Source organism: Fukomys damarensis, unplaced genomic scaffold (genome assembly GCF_012274545.1).
Source record: "Fukomys damarensis isolate Sample0158 unplaced genomic scaffold, DMR_v1.0_HiC HiC_scaffold_7, whole genome shotgun sequence".
Taxonomy (NCBI): Eukaryota; Metazoa; Chordata; class Mammalia; order Rodentia; family Bathyergidae; genus Fukomys; species Fukomys damarensis.
Window position 1 is genome coordinate 42,249,342 of NW_022900919.1, and position 16,832 is coordinate 42,266,173.

Consider the following 16,832-nt stretch of genomic DNA (forward strand, 5'->3'; position numbering starts at 1 on the left):
ATACTGATGATGATGAAAAATTTACCCCTTAATGAGAATTAACCATATTTCAAGTATTACACCGAGTACATTGTTGATAACCTCGTTTAATCCTCAGGTTACATTCAGTGAGGTGTTTTTTGCTGTCCCACTTCATGCAAAAGGAAAATGGCTGAGAAAGCCTAGGCAACTTGCACAACAGCATGGGGCAGATAAGTAACAGGCTGAATTCAAACCAAACCCATGTCTATCTGGAGTTATTAAATCATATGGTGGTTATCTGTCATAAGCACTCAACCAGGGTCATCTGATCTTTAGTGAATCATAGTGAGACAAAAGAACTTCGTTTTAGAGCTTGGTTTAATTCTCAAAGTGCAGTTTTCTGTAGCTACTAAATTTCATTTTATTTAAAATGTGTTCATTTCTTGAAATTATGAGTCCTTTTAATTTTTCACTTCTGAAGCATGGATGTAGACAATGATAGCAGTGCCAGAGCAGTGACCATAGCAGAAGTATGAATAGTAGCAGTAGAGTAGGAGCAGTAACAACCTGCTGATGGTGGGCACAGGTATAACCTAATTTAGTCTACACAGGTCTAGCAGGTAAATACTGTAATGCTCATTTTACAGAAGAATTCTAAGGTCTAAATTTCTTAACTAATAAGTAGCAAAGGTAGTTTACAAAGCCACCAGTTTCTCTCCAGAGCCTCCCACCTTCTCAATCCATCATTGCTACTCACGATGTCTTCTCTAGGTGTCTTTACCTGAGAAGCTGGCAGCCCAGGTGATATTGAGGTTGAAGTTTTTAGAGGCATTGATGAACATGTCCAAATCCCTGTTTTGCTGATAAGAGAGTGCAAAGAAGTAGAAAATTAATTATAACTATGTTCAGATTTTTTTTTTTTTTTTTGGAGACAGGGTCTCACCATGTAGTCCATCCAGGCTGGCCCTGAACTCACTATGTAGTCCAGGCTGGCCTTGAATTTGTAGTGATCCTCATGTCTTAGCTTCCCAAGTGCTGGGATTACAGGTATGCACCACCACACCCAGTCCCTTCTAGATTTTAAAATAAAACAATAATTAGATTTTACTCCTCTCAAATTCCCTAACTACAGGGTGTTTTACAGTCTCTTAAGAGAAACTCATGGTTATAGAAAAGATAGAAAAATTTCTAACAAAAATTTTTTTTAATTGAGTTTATTGGTACTTTTTAAGTATACAGTACAGTTACATTTATCATTGGGATCTTGTATGTTTACATGACAGATCTTGGTTCTCATTTTTTCCCCATATCCCTGCCCTACCTTAACCCCCCGCTCCTATTTACAAAGTAATTTTTCTTAATACAAGCAATATACCCCATAAAAAATTTCACTTCCTTTTCATAAAAGTATATGGAGCTGAGTGTGGTGGTGCACACTTGTAATCCCAGATACCTGAGTGGCTGAGGCAAGAGAATTCCAAGTTTAATGCCAGGCTAGGCAGTTTAGCAGGACCCTGTCTCAAAATAAAAAATAAAAATACAAATGACTGGGGTTATGGCTGAGCAACTCCTGGGGTCAATTTCCAGTCACACATACACACAATGAAATTTAATGCTTTATTAGATACCTAACGCCAGAATACCTTTTAAAAAGGCCCTGTCAAAGCACAATGCTTCACATCTTATGACCCATATCAGAGTACCTAGATTCATCAGGAACCTTTGGGCAGCTGTTTTCCAAATACCTGCAGTTCATGTTTACTAGGGAAGTACCTGACCCAGTGCTCCAACAACTCTTTTCATGGAGAAAATAAATAAAATTTAAATCTTGAGAGTTTTTTTTTAAAATACAGAGCTCACACATTTGGGTAACTCTACTAAATATTCTGTCGTAAGACAAATAGGGAAATGAAGGGAGGTTCGAAGATTATCATGGTCGTTCCCTGCCTCATTAATTCTACTCTGCTTATTTATTTAAAACTTTGAGCACTCCAACTACTTGCTTATAACATGGCAATAACGTATTTCATGCACTGGACTTCTGCTGTGGCCTTACTTTAAATCCTTTTAGAAAAATTCCAGTCCACATGGCCACTCAAACAATCTAGTTTTTCCATTAAATATTTTTATTTACAGTCACTTATTATTTCTACTTAAAAAGCCATTCACTCCTAAGAATGTATCTTCTCCAGTCCATTTTTTCATTTTATCAAACGAAATACTAAAAAATAAATTGTAAACATACCACATTTTAGACTCTGTTTGACTACTTTCTCTTCGTTATTTTTATTTTTTTGAGATAGGGTCCTGCTATGTAGTTCAGGGTGAACGTACAGCCCAGGAAAGCTTCAAATTTGAGGCAATTCTCCTGCCTCAGCCTCCAAAGTACTGGGATGACAAGTGTGTGCCACCATACCCATTTCACTACTTTTAAAAAAATTTTAGCAATGTTTATTGATAACATTTGTTGCTAAAGGAATACATGTTGGGTTACTGCCGTATTGTTTTCCATGTATTACTTGTCATATTTATTGTGACAGGAATTTATGATGGTAAATGTCTTTGTGTATGTTAATGAGAAGAAACCTCCACAGAGGCTCTGAAATAGCATAACATCAAGTGTGGTAAAATTTCCTTAAGTACTGAAGTAGATATTGAATGACGATTTCTTTTTTTTTATCGGTACTGGGGATTGAACTTAGGACCTTGTGCTTTCAAGGCAGGAGGCGGCACCACTGAGCTAAATCCCTGGCTGTATGACTATTTCATTAAGGAGGCTGGGGTGGGGGGTAGCTCAGTAAAGCTTAGGCTCAGCACCTGTAAAGCCCTGGGTCCCATCCCCAGCATCAAGAAGACTAGGAAGAAAAGAGATTGCTAGGTGTCTCTTCATGCTTGGGGAGTTGCTCTGAAATGCCATGCTGTGTTGCTCCTTTCTCCTACCAGGTGATGCCTTTTGGCAGGCTGGGCTCTATTATTAATAGCAGTAGATATAAATCTACATTTAAAATAGTCATCCTAACCACTAAAATTGTTTTTTGGCCACTTCTTGTTGGATCCAACTAAACCTTTGTTGTTTTATCTCCTAATGAGGAAAAGGACTCATTCTAGGAGCACAGGGGTCAAGTCTGCCATGTCCTTTGCTGTCTGCTTGTCCCTGTGTCACTGTTGTCAATTTCAATCAACAATTGCTTTATTGGTGATTTTTGAAGTCTCTGGCCTGTTCTGACAGAGTCAATTTAGGCTCCGCTATCTGATCTCAATGATCTGACAAGCAAACCGTTATGTGTGGAGGCAATGCATCATCAAATCCCAACAATATTACAGCCACGATCTTGCCTTTTGGATAGAAAGGAGATAAAATGTAGACTGTAACATCTGCTGTGCCTCCAAAGATTAACCCATGTACTCTACTTTGAGACAGCAGCTTCATCCATGATGACCCAGATAAGGATCCATGCACATTTAGAACACATGAGAAAACTTTAAAAAATCTTACTTCATCAGGAGTAGCCACAAAATTGATGGCTGTGTAATAGCGGTCATCTTCCTGTGACAGGCTAAAAGTGAACTGATAGTCAATTAGAAGAGTATCTGTGAAAAGAAAGAAATGCATATTTAAAAAACTGAAACAAAACAAAAACGGAACAGATCTCTGGATATAAATTGCTTTGTTCATAAATTCAATAGCCAAGAAAGGACTCTGACTCACACCCAATATTTTCAAAAGAAACCAACCAAGTCTCTTGGCAGTACTATTTCATTTGAAATACCCATCAAATCCTTCTTATATCAAGACCCTAGTTGTGATTTTGTCTCCAATGTTACCTACAATATTAACTGTCTACCATGTTAGGCTTTGTTAAAAGACACAAAGATTTAAATTGATAGTGTGACAGAAACCAGGACTCCATGGAAAAATGGCTCATTCTAGCTCTGGAGTAAGGGATATATGCCTTGATTATTTTATTCCAGAAAGGAAGAAAGCACATACAGACTGTAGTGATATAATTTGAAAGAGAGCTTATTACTCCAAATTGGCATAATTTAATAAGAAGGGTATGACACTGTATTACAACAACCTATCCCATTTTTCTACTGTAAATTTGTACTTTAGTGTAATAGTAGCAGGCTGTGCAGTGCATCTCAGTAGCTGCACTTAGGGGACATACAAGAAGGAATATTTGTTTACCCATTTAGTATGACTAATGGCAAGGTGTGTGCACCTGTGCAAAAGTGTCAAACCGGGACATTTATCCACATAATGCTCCATGTAACAGTTTTTGCGTATGTTTACCTGAGCATGGGAGAGGGGTAAAATACATCACACCATTCTTCTGTTAGGTAAACATGTACTTTACATAATGGAATGTGGGTGTGGCTCATAGTAGCTGGGCATGAGGACAGCAGGAGCCCATCTATGGGTTCACCCACTTGGGTAAATGAAAGGCAAGGTGTATATAGGAGCTCCAAAGCAGCAACATGTATGCATTTAGGGTTTTTTTTTTTAAATTTCTTTTGATTTTTTTCTGGTAGAAGTACCCAATTCAGCACAATGAAAGACCAGATTTGCAAGTTTGGGAGAAGGTCAAAAGTGAAACATCAGGATGGCTGGGGATTTAGCTCAGTGGTTCCTCTGCCTGCCTCCCAAGGGCAAGGTCTCAAGTTTGATCTCTGGTACCAAAAAAAAAAAAAAAAGTGATGATGACACTGGCCACATGAGATAAAGCTCCTGTAACAGTGAAATGGAGCAAGAATCCACCAAAACAGGCACAGGGAATTAAGACCTCCCTGATTCAGATGATGGAGAAAACAGCAACATGAGTACATATTGGACTAGTTGAAATGATACGAAATGGTCACACAAGCAAATGGAATGATCCAATGTTAGAACTAGGTCCAAACATATAGTGAGGGTCTTGGCAAGTGTGAAACATATTGGACAGAATGCCAGCATTGACATCAATGTTGGAAACTGTAACACATGAAATGCCTCAAGATGCTGTGAAATACATAAAAGCTGAAATGGAAGTAAAACATTTGGTATGCACTAAAAACCATATTAAAAAATGGACATTTGTATACCCATGTTCACAGCAGTATTAGTCACAATAGTCAAAAGATGGAACAACCCCAGTGTCTACTAACAAATAAATGGATGAGAAAAATTTTATGTAGTACAATGAAATATTACTCAGCCATCAAAGGAAAATTCAGACATATTCTATAACATGGATGAACCTTGACAACATTATACCAATTATAATACTACTCACAAAATGACACATATCACATAGTTCACTTAAACGAGATACCCAGGGTAGTTAATACAGAAACAAAATAAAACAGATGGTTGCTAGGGTCTAGGGGAGGGGAATTGAGGAATTATTAATAAATTTAATTTTTAATTGTTTGGTTTCCCCAATCCAGTCTCTCAACATCCTTGCTAAAATTTGGTGTTGGCTTTTAAACTCACAAACATCTTAATGTGCCAGATGACACATTTCACTGATGAGTTTTTCACTTCCCTATTTGAACATTTAAAAAATGACCAGTTATCCATTTTCAGTATTGCATCAAAAGACACTCCAAGCTAGACACAGTGGCACACATCTATAATACCATCACTCTGGGAGGCTGAGACAGGAGGATCAAAGTTTGAACCCAGCCTGAACATCTTAGCAAGACGCTGGTTAAAAATATTGAATGAAGGAAGGAATGAATGAATGGCTGGGGATGTAACAAAGTGTGAAGTCCTTGGGTTCAATCCCCAGTACTGCAGGGTAAAAAACTCAAACGATACTGTCCACAGTTACCTGAAAAGGCTATTGAAACACTCCATTCTTTTTCTGTCTGGTGAGACTGGGTATTTTATATGTATCTAACCAAGGAAGACTTCTTACAACAGCGTGAATGCAGAAGCAGACCAAGTTAACAGTTTTTTAGTAGACTATGGTTTTATTCTTGATTCTAGTCATTTTAGACTATTTGATTCTATGGGATGCTGATCATCTCACCGTGATTTAATATACCTACCCCAAATGACTAACGATGCTAGTATTTTTTTTAAAGTCTTTATTATCCACTTATGAAATTCTTTTCCAATCTTTGTCTGTTTTTAAATGGAATTATCTTTTTTAGTGCTTGGAATTTTCCTAAATTTTAGATTCAAGCTCTTTATCAGATATTATGATTTGTAAAGATTTTTCTCTAGACTTTGGCTTGTTTTTTATTTTTTGGATAGTTTTTAAAAAATATGTTTTCATAGTTTTACTGGTTAACCTTTTCTTTTATGAATTATGCTTTATAAATTATATCATCTATGAGCTCTTTTCTCTAGCCAACACCAAGAAGTTTTACTTCCATCATATTCACAGATTCCAGGTGGACATAAATTTTGACAATACAAATGCGATGTTATTCAGCCTAGCAGAGCAACTATATATATAATCAGATATGCCAAACATTAACTGCATTTCTCTTATTCCATAATCTGGCCTACCACATGGGTTCTCATACAGGGAGAAAATGCATTTACCCATAAGGCCTGCCGCATTCACCTTTCACTCTAAGATAATTATTTGATACTTTATTTTATATTATTTGTTCCTAAAGAGGTTAACACAAATCAATTCCAAAGAGAATGATGAAACTTCAATCTATATTTTAACAATATTGTTTCTTATCTATATCCTGAAATATAAAATGGAAACCTCAATCAGGCAATGGCAAATGAAGTAAGGTTTCAGAAGAACTTAAGAAAAGCCAGAGACTCATGTCTGTACACTGTCCCCTCCTATCTTCTATGGACACACTAACATAAACCACATCCACAAGTAAACCAGCTTAACATAGTGCTTGTAGGAGACTCTTCCATGGCTGCTACGATATCACTGCTGCTATATTCCTCTAGCACTTACTGTTCCCAAACCATGTTAAAGAAAAAGGAGTTTTGTGGAACCGCCTTGCTTCTTCAAATAAGAATTACAAAAAACACTTACAATAACATGTTCCTTTGAGAGGGTTTCCTTGGTATCGATTTTCTACCTCACAACTAGAAGAAGAAAGAGTAGAATTATTTTCTCTTTAAAACCAAATCTACATTCATTCTAAAATTAGAGACTGATACAAACTACAAATAGTTCTAAGTCACGATAATTACATTCTTCACTACTCTTCAGATCAGTTAGACTATCTAGAGTTTGCAGGAATTTTCATGTTGATTGCCTGGCAGTGCACACCACCAAGTATATAAAAACAATGGCTATGGTGGCGCACACCTGTGATCCCAGCACTGGGGAGGCTGAAGCAGAAGGACTGCTGTGAGTTCGAGACCAGCCTGGGGTACATAATGAATTCCAGGTCAGTCTCAACTACATAGTGAGACTCTGTCTCAAAAAACCACAATGGATAGGTAGCTGCTAAAGCACATGAGATAAACTCAACTGTAATAAATCTAGACACCATTTATTACAATGAAAAGCATACTTTCAACTTTTGCATGTACTACATATTCTAAAAATACAGTTAAAACATTTTTCAAATATTCATTTTTCAATTCTTTCCTGCAATTCTTTCAATTCTCCCTGAGTAAACTGATCCTATTCTTTATAAACATAAGAGAAATCTAAATACTAAGAATCACCTTAAAAACAAAAACCCTTCAACAAGTTTTCATCATTCTGAAGAAAAACTGTTATATTTAAAAAGAACTATTACTTCTCCATATTCCATCTAAAAGGAATTATTAAAATCTCCCCACAGATTATCATTACCAAACATCAGCAAACCCAGTTTTCCAGTTCACAAAGCCAATGAAGCAAGAGTGATAGCTTGGAAGTATGAGAAAAGAGGACTGGGGATTTAGCTCAGTGGCACTGAGCCTGCCTCGCAAGCACAAGATCCTGAGTTTGATCCCTGGTATCTCAAAAAAAATAAAAAATAAAAAATAAAAAGAAGTATGAGAAAAGAGGGGAAGGCATGTGTGAAGCACTTTTCCCAGACATAAGCTAGGGATTCTGCCCTTCTAGCTGGGGTGATGTTTGGCCCCTGCTGATATCTAGAGTGTCTTGAAAAGACCTGAAAGTTTTTCACAGGATGCTACCTCAGAGAACAAGAGCAACTAATTTTGCTATATCACATTTTTCTATTTCAAGGAATCTGGATCAAAAAGTTAAAATTTAATCTTTGATTAGACTTCTCTTTGATTTGACTTCTCTGACTTTAGGTCAGCACAAAACTAGTAACCATATATATTGGTACATCACAAAGTGTAGACAGACCAATTCCCTGCTGAATAATACTATCAATGTCTCAATCACTGATGGCAGTATTATCTTTGTGCTTTAATAAAAACAGCTTACCAATGATGTACCTGCTTGTATCAGTTCAATGTTTTCATACTGAACACTTCTCTCTTAAGTCTCAAATGAATAAGCCTGCATGCAGGCATGTGTTCCATGAAGATTTTCAGTGAGGTAGTCAGGTATATGTTAATTACGGGATAATCTTATTTTTATTCACTATTACTGAAAACAATTATTGCCAGTCCTTCCCATTGATAGATGGACAATCTGAGGCTCACTCAGCATGGTTAGTGATTTGCCTCAACAGCACTGGAGACAGAGCCAGATCTGAAGGCCCAAGTCTGTCTGATGCTGAATCTGCATCCTTATGAACAGGGGCTCCCAACTTTCTCCCAGATGTTAAATACACTGCACTAGGGTAAGTGCTACAACAAGGTGGAGTGTGTGAAAGGCCCAAGGATCATCTCTACCATCACACAACCAAAACGTCCAATAAATACTGTCACTAGACCAACACCTCTTCCAACTCTATCCTTCAGGAAATAGTACACTTTCTTAACATGATAAAAACTGAGAAGTTGCCAAAGTTATAATGACTAATGAAAATCAGCAAGGCAGGAAATTTCAGTTATCACTCAAACTTAAAAAAAAAGTGACTTAAACAGCCATTAAAAATTATGCTAATGAGCACTCATTTTGGGAGTTTAGGGGTTGACCTATCTGAAGGAGAAAGGGAAAAATTTCAAACTAATCAACCCAAGGATCTGCAGAGCCCATGGCAACAAGGCACAGAGAAAGGGTGGCTCGTAGGTTTCAAGCACCTCCCCAGCACCACTCCTCCCTGGGTACAAAGTGTGGTACTCACAGCTGGCACTCGTCCCCCTTGACACCCTTGGTAGTACAGAAGCATTTGCCCGTGTTGGTATTGCAAAGCGACGCGTGCCCATTGCACTTGCATGCTAGGGAAGAGGAAAAGGAACACAGGTCACACTGGCTCAAGAAAATTACTATTAGACTTTTCCCAAAACAAATAACTTTGTCTCCATTGCATTTGGCAGGAAAGACAGGTAAAATAAGAGCATTTAATGGTACGATTCATGATTTTTCAACTAATGAGTTCTAATGATATGAGGCAACAGTAAAGAAACTAAAATCAAAGGACAGAGGAAAGAGAAGGCTGGTTCCCACTGCTACCTGAAGCAATCACTCTTGATCTTTTTGATAGATTCTCTTTTTTCAGGATCATGATTCATTTGTTCAGTAAATATTTACAAAGCATCTTCAGTGTGACAGATGCTAGCTCCCTGTTCTAGTGGAGACTGCCCTTTGTTTTAGTATTTTGAAATGACACTGGGCTCAGAAGCAGAAGAGACTCCCATAGCAGGGTGAGTATTTCACAGCCCTTCAGCACCGACCATCCTTACCTTGCCTTCTCCTTTGAGTTTACTGAAAACAACTCTTCCTATTTCCCTCCTGTGCAGCACCTCTACCTGTCTTCATCCATTACACACAGATGAGCTAAGGTACAATTTGACTCCAGTCAAACTGAGTGAAAGTCTTTGTGCTCAATACCTTTTCATTCTGCACTCTTTTCCTATTAATAAGTTAGTCACTAGGCTGGAAAAAAAGCATAATTTAAAAATAAATTCTGTGGATAAAAATGAATCACTCCAAAAAAACCTATAAACCATAACAGAGCAGAGATTACCAGCATGTGTGCTGCACTGAGAAATATCAGTTCTACTGTTGCTCTGTTGTGTGTGGAGGTTAGGGCAGTGTCTCAGCTAAAAGCAGAGGCCTGCATAGTATCTCTCATTTGAAGGCAAAGTATAAATAAAGAGCAAAATAAAAGTTCAATAGAAGGAAACAGAGAGATAGATATTTTGCAAATGGGAAGGGGCCCAAGAGAATGAGGTTGAGGGGAGGTGGGGACAAGAAGGGGAAATAAAAGACTTAAGATGTTCCATGTACATGTACTCCATACCTACAATAAATGTAATATCGTAAGTCATAAATATGAACTTTAAAATATTCCCAATAACAAAGTCATAAATATGAACTAAAAATAATATTAATAATAATGATGAAAATAGAGAAAGGAGATCTGGAGACAGAGTGAGGGAAGTGGGTGGAGATGTGAAGGGGAATAAAAAGAATCAAAATGTTATATATATGTTCCTACTCCTTAAGATGAATGTAGACTTCATGTATTGTAATATGTACCAATAAAATCAAATTTTAAAAAAAGAAAACCAAGCATTGAAGTTGTGATGGCATACACCTATAATCCCAGCACTCAGGAGGCTGAGGCAGGAAAATCACTGAGTTCAAAGCCAGCCTGGGGTACACAGTGAGTTCAAGATCAGCCTGAACTACAAAGTAAGATCCTGTCTCAAAACAACAACAACAAAACCCAAAAAACAACAACAACAAAAAAACCCAAAAGCATAAAAACCCAAACATTCAGTACAACATTGGTTGGCTACTATAGTCCTTAGCTAAGGACTATATAATTTTAAGAGGAAAGCATTAAAGATTTGATACCATTCATGGCATTTTAAAAAACTATGTTTTCTATTGTGGATTGGGACTCTGAAAAATAAAACTCTAAGTTCTAGACAACTGTACTAAGATCCTAAGGATGTCACAAAGGAAAATGTGATCTTTCCGGATGGTAGCTACAGATATGAAAATGGTCACTTGGAGATACATTAAGGCCAGTAATTAAGGTCAACATCTACTGAATGTGGTTCCCAGCTTAGCCACATCTCACTGTGAGTCCTTGGGAAGGTTACTTGACCTTGAGAATAATAAAGGTACCCATGTCTCATATGTTTGTTAACAAAATTTTCCTTGTATATATTTACTGCATGGTAATATTAGGTGTTCTGATTACTAGCTAATAAATGAAATGCAGCTACAGGGAGAAGATATTTTTGTTGAATATCTTTTAATCTGAGCAGGATATTTATTTTAGAGTAGTGGGAAACAGCACCAGAAGGACAATGATCATTGCTCCCATTTTCTGAGTACTGACTATACATAATGCACTGTTCTGACTGCTTTAATCTAAAAAACTACTCTAAAATCCCCATTTTACAAATGAGGAAACTGAGCCCCAGAAAGATTAAGGGGCATAAGCTAGAACACCACCACTGTCCTGTTCAGGTAATGAAGGAGCCTGTTAAGGAGTCTAGAAGTAGGATCTAAGGAGTAAGGAGAGGTATGTTATTATGTTTCCTGCTCAAACCGGAGGGGTCCTTCAACTAGAGGGGTCACTTGGAAATTAGAACAAATTTTTAAAAATAAATTCGCTGGTGACATCATCTGTCATTTTTTTTTTATCTGTCATTTTTAAAAACACAGGCCAGGGATTTAGCTCAGTGGCACTGCACCTGCCTCAAAAGTGCAAGGTCCTGAGTTTGATCCCTAGTACCGCAAAAAATAAAATAAAATAAAAACATAACATGTTCTAACAATAAAATGTCCTATAGCTTGCAGACTTCTATCTGACACAAATGAGGACTACTTAAATCTTTAAAAATACTAGAAATATTGAGGAGTGCAGCTCTTGGTTAAAAATCTGTGTGATTTTTCATGCGCATCTGCAGGCCATTGCAGAAGCTTCCCTGGTGACCTCAGCTGGACAGCTCCCTTCCCTACCTCAGACTCTGGAACAGCACTCGAACCTGCAGTCACAGCCTGCCCCATGCTTTGGTCAGTTATCATCTACTCCTGGGTGTTTTAATCTCAGGCCTTGGGCAGAGTTCTTCAGTGTCTCTGCTAAGGCCTCTTTAGAGAAGGAGAAACCCTGAAGATACTGTCTTCACTCTGACTTAGTGCCTAAGACCTCCTCATTCCTAACTCTTTCTTCTCTCCCTCCCTACAACCTCAGAGTCCGCAACGCTACTGACAATGCTACTCCATGGTGAGACGACATCCTCCCATCAGTACTGACCCTCCATCCATCAAACCTCAACTGGAGAAAGGAACAGCTAGTCAGCACTTTCTCTGGTTTGGACCCTTTGCTTACACCACTGCTGACTGAGATTAAAACCTTAACTCTTTCTCATATGTCTGTTAGCAAAATTTTCCTCCCTGGAAAATTTTCCATATGTCTGTTCACAAAATTTTCCATCCAGGCTGGCTTTTAACTTTAACACACTAGTCTGAGACCCACAGCTCATCTGAGCTTCTGACAAGTATGACTTAAACAAGAAATACAGCATCTAAAACCAAGTGGCCTTTCCCTCCGAGACATTCAAGTGCAATGGAAGCACTGCTTCTACCTATTCCCAGTGGTGAACCTGACCAACATGACTTACGTTGGCATTTGCCTCCGTTGGTGGGATCTCCATAGTAACCAGATATGCAGGTCTCACAGTGCTTGCCAGTGGTCAGGTTCTCACACTTCTCACAGATACTCTGGTTGATACATTTGCTGTGGCCATTGCACTGGCAAGCTGAAAGGAAAAGAATTTTTCAAGAGGTCTCCCATGGCAGAGCTGTGTGGAGCAAATCTGACAAGATTTATTTCTATCTCTGAGTTCTTTATTGCCTCTAAATATAAAATCACCAAAACTAACTGGCATGGTGGCATACACCTAGAGCACCAAATACTCGGCAGGTGGAAGCAGGAGGAACACTTGAACCCAGGACTTCAAAGCCCACATGGGTAACACCGTATGATTTAGGTCTGGAATGGGGGCAAACACCTGTAATCCCAGCACTTGGGAAGCTGAGGCAGAAGGATTGCCGTGAGTTTATGGCCAGCCTGGGATAAACAGTGAGCTCAAGGCCAGCCTGGACTCTTTCAAATAGCAAGATCCTGTCTCAAAAAACCAAAACCCAGAAGATAGGCACAAAACAAAAACAAACAAACAAAACCTAGATCACTAAAAAGTAGTTTGAGAAATAAGATTAAAATGTCAAAAAGGAAAACAGTTGTCTTTTATAAAGAATAACAAGTTCATGATGGTGTATCTATAAAATACAAGGAGTGAGAAAGTCATAAATAACCCTATTACAGAGAACATTGCTCACATTTGATACCTTTCTTTCCATTATTCTTCTATATTGTTTTACAGTTTTGTTGATATTAATATTCAATTTTGACATTTAACTTAGATCAAAATTATTTCATCTATCATAAATAAAAATTTAAATAGCAAAATTATTTTGATGAATTAAAACAGCCATTTGATTATCCCCTTACATTTCTAATGTTTATTTGCTTTGAATTTTCTTTACTAGAAAAAGTCTTATTTAAATGTTTCCAGAGGCAAGATTACTAAAGCTCCTGTGGCATACAGGACTTTACAACTAGAAAGCATTCTGAGCCTCTCAGGACTGCTCAATGTGCACTGCAAAGCTGAACAACCTGTGCCACTATGAGCAGAATCTCTTGATTGTGCAGATGTGCTTTAGCTGATCAACATGATGTAGTTTTCCACCATCCTGGCAAATTTTTATAGCTTTGTAAGTATTCTGTTACTCATCTGTTAGCCCTCATCCCTGTAAGCATTCTCTCTCTCCTCTCTCTCTCTCTCCATATATATATATATATATATACACACTATATAAGATATATATACTATATACTATATAGTATATATACTATTATTGACATATATATAAATGACTATATATATAATATATATATAAAAATATATATGTCAATAATTTAAAATCTTTCCAAAAGAAGTCTGAGGACTGGATGGCTTCACTGATTAATTCGATCAAAATTTAAAGCAGAATTAATGCCAATTAGTTAACTCTTCCAGGAAACAGTAGAGGAAGGAATATGCCCCAACTCACTCTACAAGGCCAGTACTATACTATCCTAATACCATAGCCTGACAGTCATTACGAGAAAACTATAACTCTATATTCCTCATGAATATAGACACAAAATCCACAACTAGTAAGTTGAAATCTAGCACACATTAAAATCTAGCACATTATAGTGCTTGCTTCAGCAGCAAATATACTAAAATATAGCACATTATAAATGTGCTTGTGTCCCAGGAATGCAAGGCTGATTCAACATCCTTAGATTAATGTAATACAAAGAACTAAGAGAATAAAGAACAAAGTCATACAACTGTCTCATCAGACACAGGAAAAGCATTTGACAAAATCCAACATCCTCTAATGACAAGAGTCCTTAACAGCCCATTTGCCCATCCGTTGGAAACTGGATAAAGAAGATGTGGTTTTTCTATAAAATGGAGTATTACTCAGCCATAAAGAACGAGAAAATAGATTCATTCATAGGAAAATGGATACATATTGAAGATATACTCCTAAGTGAAATAAATAAGTCACACATGTGTAAATGCCAAATAGTTTCCCTGGTGTGAATAATATGCAATAAAACATAAGATCCTAATAAGATTACTGTCATTTAGAAATAAGAAGAAAGGAGCTAAAGGTGTAGGGAAGGTGAGATGGGTAGGGGAAGGGTAATAAGGGAAAAGAAAAAAATGTGAGATAATGAAAAGATGAAAATAAAGTGTTTGTAGATGGGGAGGGGAGGAGGGGGTGAAGGGAGGATAGGGGTAAGGGAAAAAAATGAGAATCAAGACTTGTCATGTAGAGGTACAAGATCCCAACAATGAATGTAACTGTACTGTATCCCTAAAATGTACCAATAAACTCAATTAAAGCTGAAAAAAAAGAGTCCTCAAAAAAAGTGGGACCAGAAGGAAACATTCTCAACCTGATAAAGGGCATGAATGAAACACCTAAATTAATACCATACTTAATGGAGAAAAACTTAGTTATATCCCCTAAGAAAGGAATAAGACAATTATGCTCACTCTTAACCATTTTATGCAACATTATGCTGGAATATCTTGTCAGGGCATTTAGGTCCCCCAAAAGAAAGAGTTGTTCCATTTGAAAAGAAAAGTGTTTAACTATCTTTAGTACCAGATGGCATGTAGAGGATCCTAAGAAACTCACTGAAACCAAACAAAATCACTAGTAGAAAAAGTTCAGGAATGTTGCATGATACAAAATCCACATGAAAAAAATCAACTGTATTTCTACATACGAACAATGAAAAATTAGAAAATCAAGTTGATAATCCCACTAACAATAGTATGAAGAACAAAACAGTTTATATGAAAATGTAAATATAAATACATGACACATACACTGAAAACTATAAAATAACTGTTGAGATAGGGGCTGGGAATGTAGCTTAATGGCAGAGTGCTGGCCTAGCATACATAAGAGTGGCCATCTTACCTGGACAGTGAATGAAAGACCAGTTGTATCTGCCATCCTCTAGACACATGCTGGAATTCAGAAGGGGCTGTGGATAGGCGATTCCTGTAGAGACCTGAGAAGGCATCTTCACTGGTCCTTTATAGGAGCCCTCTATGCACTTCCCTTTCCCAGTATTGCTGGGATCAGTACACCAGCCACAGCCTGGTTGCTCCAAGCAATGACTGCATGTACAGTAGCCAGAACAATTTTCAGCTACAAAAAAGCACAAGCTACATTTCACTATCACAGGTAGATTTGAATTCACTGTATTTAAATTACCTTTCTTTAAAAGACTACATAGCTTCTTTGAGTCAAAATTACTATATTATAGTGACCATTTAAATGAGATTACTAATTTTAAAGAGCCCAACAAATGTTTTGCCCAATACATAATAGGGAACCCCTCCACTCTTCTTTCAACCCCAGGATGCTGGAGACAGTGGGATCTCAGAGATCCTAAAATAAATGTGAAGCACTAACTTTACAAATTAAGAGATTTAGATTAGAGGCATTACATGGATTGAACAATATAACAATGAAGTTGGAAAGTCCCTCTGTACTCTGATCTATTCTAGATTGATTGACTGATTGCTTTTTGGTACCAGGGATTGAACTTGGGACCTCACACTTGTGAGGTAGGTGGTGGTACCTCTGAGATAAATCCCCGGCTGTAGATTTATTTAAATGTGTTATTGTGCCTTGTTCTATATGTATGTTCTCATCAGTCAGGACTAGCTTAAAAGCCTCTGTAGAGAGTGAGGCAGAAGGTGCATTCAACTTGTTCAAATCCACAGAACATTCAAAGGCGAGAGCACTGCAAGTGCTGCTGCCTCACACAGGGTGCTCCCTTTTTACTTACGGGGACAGCTGCTCATCGTATACCACTCCATGCACTGGCCAAAAGGGAAGGAGGCCACATAGGCATTAGAGTCCACACACTGCTTCATGTTGCTGCACCACATGCACTCGGAGCTACTGCTGGTGCACTCCCCACATGCCGTCCGCAAGGCACATGGTGTCCGGCATTGCTTGGCACTGTGGTTTGCTGAGGATTAAACCCAAGAGGGACACAGATCACCCACCATGCCAGCTAAGGTCAAAGACTTCAAATGCAGATTGTGATCAATTTAGGCACTAAAGTATATGAGGAAGAAAACAGAAAACTTCAATGTCTTCATGTACTGTTTAGTCAAGTATACTTAGATAGTTGGGAAAAAACTGACTTGTTTAAAAATTATTAAGGACAAAGATGGGGGAACAAGAAAATACCTCCACAAAAGTAGGGCCCTAAAT

The 16,832-nt window shown here is 37.7% G+C and overlaps 1 protein-coding gene across 1 annotated transcript in view; it reads right to left on the reverse strand.

The window, feature by feature from the left end:
* Nucleotides 1-16,832, reverse strand: part of Atrn (attractin) — a 178,142-nt gene that overhangs the window by 39,099 nt on the left and 122,211 nt on the right. Inside the window, exons 18-24 of the mRNA XM_010611054.2 lie at nucleotides 16,399-16,584; nucleotides 15,519-15,752; nucleotides 12,590-12,727; nucleotides 9,130-9,223; nucleotides 6,960-7,012; nucleotides 3,458-3,552; nucleotides 743-821 (exon numbers count right to left, since the gene is read on the reverse strand). Of these exons, the coding sequence (XP_010609356.1) occupies nucleotides 743-821; nucleotides 3,458-3,552; nucleotides 6,960-7,012; nucleotides 9,130-9,223; nucleotides 12,590-12,727; nucleotides 15,519-15,752; nucleotides 16,399-16,584 (879 nt within the window). The remainder of the gene's footprint in view (nucleotides 1-742; nucleotides 822-3,457; nucleotides 3,553-6,959; nucleotides 7,013-9,129; nucleotides 9,224-12,589; nucleotides 12,728-15,518; nucleotides 15,753-16,398; nucleotides 16,585-16,832) is intronic.